At 39.1% G+C, this 13,704-nt stretch overlaps 1 protein-coding gene across 1 annotated transcript; it reads left to right on the top strand.

Moving 5' to 3' along the window:
- The first annotated feature begins 115 nt into the window (after positions 1 to 115).
- Positions 116 to 9,254, top strand: igf3 (insulin-like growth factor 3). Its single transcript, XM_042003743.1, has 4 exons — positions 116 to 1,125; positions 4,108 to 4,252; positions 8,136 to 8,323; positions 8,411 to 9,254. Exons 1-4 carry the CDS (start codon positions 1,081 to 1,083, stop codon positions 8,597 to 8,599), a joined length of 567 nt encoding a protein of 188 aa, XP_041859677.1. The 5' UTR covers positions 116 to 1,080; the 3' UTR covers positions 8,600 to 9,254.
- The last annotated feature ends 4,450 nt before the right edge of the window (positions 9,255 to 13,704 follow it).

Consider the following 13,704-nt stretch of genomic DNA (forward strand, 5'->3'; position numbering starts at 1 on the left):
GCAAGATTACATAGATTCCGTGATTCAAAGTAAATAAATAAATAAATTAATCACATTATCAAGAGAAGCCTTACCCATAGGCCTCCCCTTGACAGAGCAAATTTGTTCAGTACAATACAGCAACCAGATTATCATTTTGCTGCTATGATGCTGGACAGTTAAAAAAAACAAAAAAAAAAACAAACAATAAACAAACAGCATGCAGGGTTTCTGTGTCTGTCCAGGAAGCTCTCCAAGGTGTTAACAACAATCCTCATACCCTCCCCTGCATCATATCTCAAAAGATTTTATATTCCAGGTGTTCTCATCGCCAGTAAAGCCACAGCAGAGGGCAGTAGCGGTGCTGAATAACCGCACAGCGAATCTGTGATATCTAATGACGTTTTTAATCAAGGCCAGTCTCACAGGGTGGACTGTACTAAAGCAGTGAGCACATTCAGACATGACAAACTCTAGTTAAATCCCAGTAACCATTATTACCTTCATCTTGAGGTTAAAGGGAAAACATTTCATGATTCTTCCTTCCTTATGTTCACAAGTCTTGTAATTGGTATATCTCATCCAGACCATAATGGTTGCCACTTCTCTTCAGTTGTTGAGGCTGTGTCCACATGTCCCACCTCCGACTTAGTTTATTACCCAGATATAAAGACACACACTTTAGTCTTTTTGTAATAGACTGTAACTTTGCTAGGATGATTGAAAGCTGAGTTTGTTATTCAGACTATGTTCGGTTGAGAAGTGTTAGTTTTATAGCAAAGAGTTGACAGAAACCCCGTCAGCATAATCTGCAGCATCCAGACAGACGTCATGTTGCACCTTTCTGACAGTTTGTTCACTGTGTTAGCTTCAGCTGGGTGGAGCTGACGGGCCGCCGTATGTTCTTATTAGAAGTTCCAATCATGTTGTGACTCTGTAAGGACACAACACAGCACTGAATAATCTGATACTAGTTTTGGGTGAGATTTGAGCTGGAAACAATGCAAAGAGAGGTGGGAGGAAGCCTTGCTGCTGCGGACCTCCCTCCTGCTGCCTCACTATAAGACTGCAGGTCTCCTGAAGCCCGTCCACTCGGACAGGATGCACCCCTCATGCAGCCGCCGTGCCAGACCACTCGCACTCAAGGTAAGACTGTGCTTCACTCTGCAGGGTCTCACAACTGATGTGTCTTACTGTAAAGTAGAAATGATGTTAAAACGTCTTGATGAGGATGTTCTGCTCTTCACTGTCTCCTCCGGTACCTCTATATTGATATAGTTGGCTTATGCTGCACAGTCGCTCAGGTTATTGCAAAAAAAAAAAAAAAAAAAAAAAAAAAAGCAAAAATGCACAATTAACCCCTGTACTGCATGTTAAAGTTTCCATCAATGAGAAAATGCTTCATTTTAAATTTTGCTGTGATTTGCATCTGACAGTGCAGCTCAGCAAGATTCACAAACCAGTGCTGCTTCCAGACTCAGTTAAAGGGGGAGGATTTTCTTAGGAAAGGCATCCAGAGACTTAACTATTCAGATCATAAATCAGTTTTCTCTATTAGACGCTGTGCATTCCAGGCTGCAGCTGCCTCCCTGACCTGCACAGAGGTTACCGCAAAATAAACTGAGCCACAAACTCACCAACTAAAACTGCTATTTTATTCAAATGACGACCAATTAATTTTTAAGAAGAAAATTTCTAATAAACAAGAAAATAAATACTTTTAAACTTAAAAAAGACCTGGGTGTTGAATTAAGAAAAGTAGTTCTTAAAATCAATAGCTGGTAGAATAAAAATGTAGAAAATAAGTGAAATAGGTCCCCTAAAAAGCCTGTTTCCTTGGACTTTCATTTCTCGGTGTAGTTTTGGTGAATGGAATATTCTTTATGGGTCCAGATTTAATCCACTGAGATTTCTTTTTCCAAGGTTTAAAAACAAGATCATCCTCAATCTGAACTCCTGAAACTTTGTTGGATGGAAGCTTTGTAACCACATCATGATCACAGGGGAGAAAATCTGGTGGAAAAATAGACAGTGTTGCATTCACTGATAAGAAACTGCAGTTATTTACAGCACTCTTTACCACAGGCTACTCAGGTTTGTCATCGATCATCTGCGCTGTGGGTTGCATCTGGCTGTACGATGACATCAGAGATAAGAGAAGGCATAGTCACATTGATCTCTTACGTCATTTTTACTTTTCTTTTTCCATCTTCTAGTGAAATATTTTCCCTCCTTCCTTCCTCCCTTCACAGCTGCTAGTTTCAAAGCCCACAGAGATAGCCCAAGATATTTAGTTCTGGCCACAAATCACATTTTTAATTTATGCTTTTGGCCTAAAACTACTGAAGCTATCAGAGGCTCTGGAGTTCCTCTTCCAAAGTCTGAAATTCATTCTTGTCTCTTCATTTTTAGTAACTTGCAAACAGATTTTTAAAAAGGTTGTTGCTTCATTAATTTCACACATCTACAACAAAAGAAAGAAAGCTCATAGTTATGTAATAAGTCACCTCTCAGCATTCTGTCTGATAAGTTCTCATCAGACACGTCTGAGATTCATGCAGGCCTGTGAGGACAGCCATGGTGGAATATTACGCTGACAGAAAAGGGCTGCTGAGTCAGTGGTTGCTATGGTGATTCCCGCTTTTTCCTGGCTGCACACAGTACCAACAGAAACAGACTAGCAACAGTAAACAAATAAACACCCGCTGTGTCAAAATTATAAGTCATATTTACACAATTCTTGAAAATTCAGTAGCAGAATTGTGTGCAGGACAACTAGATGTATTTTAAGTACTGTTATTAATTTACAGTTTATCGTGTTGATAAGCAGACGCCTCACCTCCAAATATAAAGCCAAACTTTTGACGCACAAACATGGAGCACTTGACAAAAAACTCTAAGGCTTGTTGAAATAACGTTCAAATCAGTGAAAAGATGACAAAAATCTCTGTTTTATGGATTAATTTTATATAGAGAGGAGACATTTAGAACAACTTAAATAAAAATAAAGTCTTAATATTCTGCAGAATAATCTAAGAAATGAAAATGAAAAGAAAAATCCTTTATTAATCCCAGAGAGAAATTACAATTTACAAAATTACAAATGACTCTGTAAAATCATAAAAGCTAAACTGTGATTGTATACAAACAATAAAGACACTGAAATACAGATTGTGTAAGGAAAAGTCAAACTTTCTGCCAGATGTTTAAACTTTTAAAGTTGTTTCTACTGCTAAGTTTACCTGTGCTAAAAGGCTTCAAATAGGGTCCATTTTCTAGCGTGTTTTGGTAAAGTCCCATCATTCTCTCTGGGGAAGTCTTTGCAGATTGTGTTGCTATTAGCAACAACTCGCTGCTAGAAGTGAAAGCAGATGATGACCGATCTGTTTTCCTGAAGCTGGGAATCGGTTTGAACACCAAACTCCAACAATGTGCTCATTGCTTTGGAGTTGGCGCTGTTAACGACTCGACCTTTTAAAGCCTCAGGTCCCCAAACTGGAGGACGTTGAGAACCGATGGTGCTAAACGTTTGGAGACCTCATCTGAACTGCCTGTACTAAAACCTCTCTAATTGTGGCCTTTGCAGAGTTAATATTGAAGTTTTGTTCTGTGGTCTGATAGAGAATTAGAGCTACAGCTGTATCATTCCAAAGGTAGATTCAGGTTAGGCAAGCCAGGAAGTTTTTTCATTTGTGCTATGTGCCATATTCATTTACTCTTCACCAGTAACACACTGAACTGATATTTACTCTAATGTCCATAAAGTTGTGTTTCTATACACAATACAGAGATTAGCTTAATTAAATATCTGAAGTTTTTCCTCTAAACTGTTTAATCAATGTTTGCAGGTTACAAAACGGCTAGTGAGACATTCATGTTGTATTTGGTGATGCTCTGAACTTTGTTGTGACCAATGCTTTCTCATGCCACATATTTATGGAAATGAAATGGGAGAAACCTATGATTGTGGCAGTATATATAAAAAAAAATAATTCACAGACTCCCCCCAACATCATCTTCCTTTTCACTTTCCACTGCTTTCCTGCTAACAGGAAGCTGAAATTGCAGGAGAACAAGCAGCTGCCTGTGTTTTCAACCAGATGAAGCTTCTTTTTCCCACGCTTTCAGGTGTTGTGTGTTCAGATCTGCATGTTCTACTCCAGCATGTGTCTGGCGGGCTGGTCGCTATCCTCCGAGGCAGCCAAACCCCGCTGTGGTGCCGAACTCCTCAGTGACCTCATGTTTGTCTGCGGGGATCGTGGAATCCATTTAGGTGAGTCTTCCTCTTTGTTTCCCACCCGTTTCCGTTTTCTGTGGCTCTGTTGTTGCAGTCATCTTTAGGATTCATTCTATCGGTCAGTGGTCCCCAACCTATTTTTCTTGAGAACCCCCTTCATGCAAACACTAAAAAGACACGGACCCCCTGCCCCACCCGGACTGAAACTGTGCTGGTTTCATGTTTTTAAAAGTGAGATTCTCACCATAAATACTGTATTCTGGCTGAGTCCCATCCTTCCATAAAACCAAAGTTAAATCCTTAAAATAGGGACAATTTGTGGACATTAATGGCACCCCCTGTGCTCTTTGGGGGACCCCCTTGGTGGGTCCTGGACTCCAGGTTGGGAACCAGTGCTTCAGGATGTGAGTTCTGAACTCTAATTGATTTATTTTTTATTTCAGAGAAGCAGCATGTCGACTAAAGATGTTTGTAGATGAAGTTGAAGTAATCTTTGAATCCCCTTTTAATGGAAGCTGAATATAAGATTTTTCAAGACCTGCAGAGAACTAGATTTTTTTAAACACGTGTGTGCAGAGAGCCTGGCGTGTTTTAACCCGTGTTCGACAGACATCATCTGGTGACATCAGTCAAAAATAAAAATAGACCTTAAATGTTTAAGTTTCTTTCTTGTAGCAGCAGAAATACAGTTTAATTTTGTTGATTTAGATGAATTTCTAAATACTGAATCTAAATGCTGTGAAGGTTATTCATCACTCAATTTCACACCATAACCGTACAAAGAAATCTGTAATATTAGTTTTTCTGTGTTATTTCAGTTTTTTTTACTGTATTTTTAGAGTGGAAAACCAATAAGATTACAGAAATACACTGAAAATTTACATGTCTAATGTAAAATATAAAAAACATGTAACTGAAAAAGGAAAATGAAATTTCATTTCACAGACTTTCATAATACATTTTTTTTCATTTTGTCATAATTTTACTAAAATGCAGTTTAAATTTAAACACCTAAATTCAAGTTTAAACAGGTAATACTCTATTTTTCTGTGAATTTATTCAGACTGTTGTGTAGTCACATAAATACATATGGTGCTGTCCGAGAGGTAAAATACAGCCCTCATCTCTATTTATAAGTTATTTTAATTATACATACTAACAACTTTCACCAAACATTAAAAAGCTGAAAGGAAACACAAAAAGTATAAACTCTTTCGTTATTATAACTACAATTTTAACATTGATTTTTTCCTGTTTACTCACTTTATTTTACTGATGTCCCAGCTACTGAGAAATTACAGGGTTTTATAACACAGACATGGTCATCATGAAAAGAGTTTTCAGCCCAACAACAACAACAATAAACAACAACAACACATCCTGGTTGTTGATGGAGCAAAAACAGCTGCAACACAACCAGACCTTGTGGTGGATTTTTTTCCTGTTCTGTGCTGTTATTATTCTAGTGTTATTCTGCTAGTTTTATATAAACTCTCCCACCACAATTACCCATAAGCCCTTTCACCTGGTTACCTTTGGTCCTGCTCTGATCAAGGCCACTTTCTGCATCTGCTATCAGCCTGATGGCAGTCCACCAAAACGGCAGCGTCCTCAGCAGAACACTGTGCCTCACTGTGTGATAGCGTTATCTCACAGCAGCTCAGCTTTCTCTCTAATAACAAAGAAAAAGGTGAAAAACAGGAGAAGCTGCAGCTGAGAAATGATGCCACTTTCACATAGTTACTCCTTTTTAATCCGCAGAACAAAGAACTGCTGTCAGCTTCCTTTTTTTCTCCAGACATCTGGATGTGCAAAGTCCAGTAAACTTAATTTTCTCCACAAGTTCTGTGTGTTTGTGTGAAAATGGCTTTACTGGAGCAGTCTTATTGTAAATAAAAACATTGCTTTATCCTATAACTGCAAACCAAAGAATGAATATCATTAGCTGTATAAATGCAAGCAGTGTTTATAAATGTGTTATTGCAATACTGACCAGCATACTAAATAAATGTTGCTACAGCTGGAGCTTGCACACACCTGAGGAAAGTCCTGCCGAGATACCACCAACACATCAGCTGTTCTACGCTGGCAAGAACACACTCCATCATGTTTACACCCCTTACACAAACACGATCTCCCTCGATCTCCTTTTTGGAAATCTGATAATGCCTCAGTTCTGCTGCTGCCTTCCTATAGACAGAAATTGAAGTGTCACGGACCAGTGACGCAGACCATTCAGCAGTGGTTCGTCCAATCGAGTTGCAGCATTCAAGTCCGTCCCACCAGCTCAGGGACAGCTTCATACCGCAGGACATAAGACTTCTAAATGCTGTTAGCAGCAACGCCCCCTTTAAATAACATCTTCTTATTGCTTATTATATATTTTACTGTATAACTTATTTGCAGTATTCTTGCTTTTTGTGTTTGACTATTTTTATTGAGGTTTATATTCTTTTTAGCTTTGTTAGGAGAACCTGGGATCTAAGAATTTCACTGTCAATGATTGCTGATGTAATTGTTGTGCAATGACCATTCATTCATTCATTCATTCATTCATTCATTCATTCATTCATTCACAGTTTTTAGCTGGATCTACCAACAGGTGATTTTAGAAATGTGATGCTGTTCAGAGCAACGTCTTACAGATCAATCACAAACACTAGCTGCTGATGTTAAGTAGCCATCTTTGCTAAAACTCGAGGTTTTTGGCTAACATGTCCATGTGTGTTAAAAGACACATCAGGAACATAATCAGCCATCAATGGCTGGAGATTTGTGAGGTGATGTCAGAGATGTCCAGCTCCGGTCCTCCAGGGCCGCAATCCTGCAGGTTTTAGATGTCTCCCTGATCCAACACACCTGATTCAAATGAAATGTAGACCCCTCAGTCTGCTTCAGATGCTGTGGCAGGAAACATCCAAAACCTGTAGGACAGAAGCCCTCGAGCATCGACTTTGGACACCCCTGTTCTTCAGTGAGCAGCTGCTAGCTAACACGGCTCTGCCCTGGCTAGCTTACTGTAGTTTGTGCTAGCTCCACATTTCACAGAAAGCCAAGATATGGATCATTTATTGGACCTGTTCACTGATAAATGAAAAGAGATGAAGGAAGTTTATGGCCAGAATTTTTTTTAAATGCCAAAACTCTGTAATGTCCAGTTCTGATGAATAAAGAAGGATGCTAATAACTACTGCAGGCAGATTTGAAACCAATAAACCAATAAAAAAAAGACTAGCAAAACTTTTTTCGGTTCATGTTCAAGCTGTTGTGATTTTTCTCTGTGTGATGAAGAAGACTAGACTTCACCCTGTTTTTAAATCCGACTGCAGTAGTTTGTTTCTTGTTTGTTTTTTTTGTTTGTATCCCCACGCCCTCTATGCACATTATTTCTAGCCAAAATTTGGTTCTTCTGACAGCTGGTTTGAAGCCAGGATATAACTTAAACAAGGATGTGAAGTGATGAAGATCATGAGCTTCTCAGAGTTTTTTTTTTTTATTTTTCCTGAATGTTTTCTAATTATCAGCTGTGTCCATGAACGCTCCTGGTGCTGTGATTGGATGTTTCTGTGGAGATAAACCGTTTCCCTGCACCAAGGTCCGCCACAGAGGTTCACTTTACAGAAAGAGACTTTTAAAGTGGCATAGTGTATGGTTTTGTTGTGTTTTTCTGGCTGGTCAGACCCAAACCAGTTCTTAGCTAGAACCAACGTGGAACTGGCTCTAGCACTGGTACTGCTTTGATAGGAAACCCGTATTGGAGTCAGTACTTTGGCAGTCCAGTAGAAAGAAGTGATTCTAAGTTAGCCACTGGTTCTGCAAATAGTGTGATGAATATTCATACAGAGACTGGACTCAAAATTACCTCAAGTGAGCTTGCAAGCAAAGTTAAACTGGTCGGTTTTGTCTTTTTTAAATTAAGGAAGACCATCTCGATATGGAGCACGGCCCAGAGGGAAGGGGATAGTGGACCAGTGTTGTAAATCATCTGGATGTGACCTTCAGCAACTGGAGATGTACTGTGCCAAACCAAAGAGCAAGGAGCAAACCACAACTTCCCCAACCACAACCACCGTCACAGCACCGCACACCACCACGAAGCTCGACATGGTAGGACTGAGATCCTTTCAAATGTCTTGCTTTATCTTCATCTTTACATCCGTGTCTAAACTCCTCTTCGCCTTCTCTGTCTTTCAGTTCCAAGCAGTTATTCAGAAGAGGCTCTTAGAGCACATGGGGGCTCCAAACAGTCCAAAGAGGGAAGCTTACAGAAAGAAAGCGCAGCCGTCACCGCAATGGAAAAGCAAAGCCTCATCGTCACGTAGAAGGATGAGCACTCAGAGCACAACCAGCAGGGCTCCTTCGGTGTCCACGAGTCCCCTTTAAAGAAGTACAAGATCTGAACTTCATGAAACGCTTAATATTTATTGTTCTTGCACTAGACCCACTAAGTCTGAAAGATGATGCCGACCAAAACAAGTAGGGATCCCAGTGGTCCGTAATTACCACGGTCAACAAAAAGTCCAGCTGATCTGGTCTGACGCCTGGATTGGCAGCCATATTTGAGGTCCTCAGTTCCAGAAACAAACTGACCACTGAGTAGCTGTCAGACCAGTGTTTACATCATGCAGCACAAACTGGTAGTTCTGGTTCCTCTTCCGCTCTGTTGGCTCTTCTGTGCAGTACCATGGTAACCAGAGACACCCCGTGATGAGGTTTTGGTTTCCAGTTCAATGCATTTTAAACCCATTTACATATTTAGCAGCTGTACAGCAACGTTGGCATTTCTGTGGATTTCTGTTTGTGTAGTTTGGTGTCGGTATTCTGTCTCCAGCTGCATGTCTGGCTGCTGTTTGCTGCTGAGCACAGCGTGTTTGCACGTTGTGAGTAATTATAGACTTTTATTGTCCTTTAAGGTCATTTTTCCCTCAGTTTTTGGCCAACATTTTTTTTGTAAGTGTTTCTCTTAAGGTCTTTGAAACTCATATTTAAATTTCTCTCAAAGGTCAGGTTTGATTATATAATGTCACTGTTTTTATGGGAAAAAAAACAACATAAAATCTGTTGTTTTCCATATAATTTGTCAGGTGGTTGAGGGTCTTATTTAAAGATGGAAATAAGTACATAAAGAGTACATTTAAGACTGATGAAAGAAGAAAAAACCTCCCATGCATTGTAGGAAAATAACTCATTTTTTGGATCTTTTTTTTCTGGATATCAGTGACATTAATTAAACTGGTATTTAAAGGGTTACAATAATTTTGATAATTACATATTTGGTAGTTTTGATTTGGACTGAAGTTGATTGAATGAGTTGAGCAAACATATTATTCTGTAATGTTTTATAGCAGTTTTTAGGAGAGGACTTCTTTGTCCTGGAATGACCTGAAAGGATAATAAATTGAGAGTTTAGTTAGATTTCTGCAGATAATGTCTCTACCATGTTGTGTAACCCATTTCACTTAATATTTCTATTGAGTTTATTTCTGTTTTAAACGTACATATATATAAAGTTTCTGACTCATCTTAAACGTTTGTGGACTACAACACATCTTTCCTTATGTATTTTCGCACTTTTGACTAAATGACAGTATGTAGTTTTGCGTTTCGCTAACGCACAGATGTTTTTATACTGATTGAATGAGGCGTGTGAGGGAGGTTTCATATGTGGACATGTTTTATGTTAGAAATGTTTCATCCACATGTTTATTTATTTCACAATGTCACCTTGCAACTAAAATAAATACAGTTAAATTTATATTTGTAATTGTCATGTGATGTTTGAGCTATCAGACTTGTTTAAATGTCATAACACATTGAACACAACTTGACATGACATTGAGCGCGATCATAAACAGCTGCTTCGTTGTACTTTGACACGGCTGAACTTCTTGTATCTACCGAAGAGCTCTGAAGGCCATCTCACCGTCTGTGTGGAGCAGCCTGACAGCAGCAGCAGATTGGTGCTTGACCGGCATTATGCAGAGATTAGTGGGTAAAATTAAACTAGTTTCTCTTTGACAGGAAAATAGATCTAATTTAATTTCTGACTTTTTGTAATTATATTGCCTTTATGGAGAGATAACAGCAACTTGATGTAAAACTAAGGTCTCAAACTCAAGGAAGGGGGCCGGTTCTCCCCATATAATTAAAAATATCACTAATTACCTCTAAGCATGTGCAGTGCTTCCTCTTATAAACAACAACAAACAGATGCTGAATCTCAGAAAGACTGAAAATTCAAGCCTTAGAAGTGGTTATCTGACACCTGTGATTTTATAATCCTGGTTTTGTGCACATTACAACCTTATCAGTTTAGAATTTTATCAAAGTCTTTGCAAAGATAAGAAGGCATGCAGGATATCAGTGCCCAACTAAAGATTAATAGAAAGCTTTAATTATTGCATGTAAAAGGAGCTATAACATCACCAATTACATCCGCTGACTGTCTTTAGAAAACGTGCTACTAATATATTCTGGCATTAAGAAACTAAACTAAATGCTTCAGACTTGATTCAGAAACTGAAATCTCCCACTGCTCGGTGTGAAGGACGCTGTCTGATGTCAACCTCTGTGGATGGCCTCCAAGAAATATCTGCCTTGGACAAAAGCACAAAACTGTAAGATTAAACTTAACAGAAAAACTAAAAGAGAGAAAGAAAAAAACCTTATTAATACAGACGATGATGAATGTGGTTCAGATGAGTTTAGGAGTGAACTTGGCCAGTAAACCAACTGCAAAAAGGTCAAACAACTATCAAAAACTTTATCAAACACGCCGCTAAACTACAAATCATTTGTTTGAACTACAAGATGAAGTCATTGCCGCTTCACTTCCAGTTTGTGGGACGTTCTTTTCCAACACTGTTTTGTCTTTTACAGATTTGTCTCGGCTTGTGTACAAGACTTCAATATTTTGTAAATTTGTGTCCTAAAATGTGAATTTGTTTTCAAATTTGTTTTATGTGTTGTTTGAAATGTAAATGTGTTTTGCACCTCTCAGCCACCGTAGAGACATCTTATTGTTGGTATTCACGTGACGTCCCGGCCTAATTAGCTGAGCGTACCATGAAGTGGTGGTGAACCTAGCGCATGGCAGACCAGTGTGTGTGGAGCAAATTAGTCTTTGATTGATGAACAAGGCCTCATGTTTCTATTGTTCAAATCATGAAACTTATCGAGTTGCTTCAGGGCTCCTCATGAAATTTTATAAAAAGATATTAAGAAAAGTAGCATTAAGAAAAGCTTTGATTGGAAAAATGAGCTGAGTCAACGTCGCTAAAGGTCTGTAAACCACTTCAGTTGGTTAGAGTCCTGTTAGCTTCTGATATGTTGTGGCTAAATTAGAAGCAGAAAGACAATAACACATGAGGTGAGCTAATTCTAACTTGAGCAAATGTTTTAGCTTCATCCTCTGGGATGTACTAGCAATCTTTCTGATAAAGTTGACGAGCTACATTAAATGGTTATCCTCTATCCGACTAAATTCAGTCTGATCAAAGATTCCAGTTGACATGTTTACATGGATGCTGGATAAAGTGATCCGATCCGTTTGTGTTTACATGACGGAAAGATTTACTGTGATTGGAACGCTTTTGACATGCGCACTGTTGAATGATTTAGAAGAAAATAAAGAAAATTTTCATTTTATTTCATTTTGAACCTTTTAACCATCTCGATGCTCAGAAATCCTTAACTCGTTCAGTTTCTATCAAAAACGGATCCACTACAGTCCTTTCTGAGTTGCTGCCGCCATTTTTCAAGTCTTCCCCTGAAACTTCGTACGTCATGTAACCTCTACATGGTTCAAGCATGAGCAGAGGCAACACCCACCAAAGAAACCATCAGAATGAGGGTAGACATGCTTATTTTTTCCTGCTGATCTGATCGTGAAAAGTTTTAAACCACCTCTCGCGAAGTGTTTACATGATGCATTTTTATTCTGATCGGACGTTTGATCGGATCAGAAGTGCTCCATGTAAACGCAGCTATAGACGATGCTCCTATGAGGAATCTAGGCCATGCTGGTCACGGTTTGTTACAGCTCCGCTATAAAAATAGCAAAAGTCAGACTTACAGCAGAAACAATGCAGGACGTCTCCTGGAGCGTCTTAATCCCAACTGCTTTCATTCATCCGCACAACAATAAGTTCTAGACTTCCAAGATTCTCCATGTTTTTATCTGCTTGGTTGTGTAGAAGCTCTGAGGCAGCAGATAGCTCCAGATGTTGGGAACTGAACTGATGGGTGTTTCTTTGATTCAGAGATTAAATCTTTACAGGATAACGTGGTAGGATCCATGACATCATGTAACTTCCCTTTTTAATAAGGCATTTAGAACTAAACTCTCATTAAAATGCTTAAAGGAAGTGAAGAAAAACGACTGTAGGGTCTAACAGCTGGGTAATTTTGTGTTTCTCGTTAGTGAGCAAACCGGATTTGAATACATATCGTAGAGCTGAACAGTACTGAGCACACCTTTTTTGGAATCTTTGGGGACTATCACAGCTGTAACTGGTGGTAGCACTGTTAGCTTAGACAGAACCAGTATAAGGCCTCACATTCATGTACCCTTTCGTCGTAGCATAATTATGCACATACAGGTACTACGCTTGTTACCAAAAGATTCCAGGGCGGCTCAGTAATGGACAGGGGTGACAGATTTAAACGGAGTAAACAAAGCAATAAATGTGGTGATTATAGAGGTTAGCATCTGATAAACTATTTAACTTTGAAATCATGGCAGGTATTGTAGATAGTATGGACCTTAACCAAGCATGGCGTGTCCTGTCCCATCATTTCTACCGCTGTCAATCCTCATGTGTTACATCTGGTCAAATCTGTCCCGACACTGCCCCTGGCAGTTATTCCTATATTTCAGCTTGTGACAGAACAGCATAACATAAACATAAAATCTGGTGAAAATGTCGTCTCAGCAAACATAGCAGCCGATATCTTCTGTGACCAAAAGCACTCACTGATTTCGAGGTGAGGCGCTGAATCAGAAATAATTTTGAACCTCATTCTCAGCACAAACTTATTGAATTTTTAGAGGGAACCTGATTTCAGAGGTATTTTTGCTGTTATCTGATTTGAGCTGTTAACTCCCAGCTGGAATGTTGCAGCACTTCCAGCCAGCAGTCCAAAGCCAGGGAGAGTTGTGTTGGTGCAGGGCAGATTTAGGACAGGATATTGGTTGGACTTAAGGAGACACAGCAGGAGAGTGATGGCACAGTACATTCTTCAGTCAGTTCCATAAAAGGCCAAAGATGATGAGTGGTTTCAAATCCCCGTTCTTTTACACAGAGCAGGTGACATTTCTGATAAATACCCATAGATATGAAATTGATGAGATAAAACAATATGGATATTAGTGGACCTGGGTGTGTTTTATGAGTCTGCACTGACCTGTTAATTAGTCACAAATTCTTCTTAGATCCATTTTAATTTAAGAGTGTCAAATGATGATAAAGTTCAATAATAGAATCAGG

Source organism: Melanotaenia boesemani, chromosome 13 (assembly GCF_017639745.1).
Source record: "Melanotaenia boesemani isolate fMelBoe1 chromosome 13, fMelBoe1.pri, whole genome shotgun sequence".
Lineage (NCBI taxonomy): Eukaryota > Metazoa > Chordata > Actinopteri > Atheriniformes > Melanotaeniidae > Melanotaenia > Melanotaenia boesemani.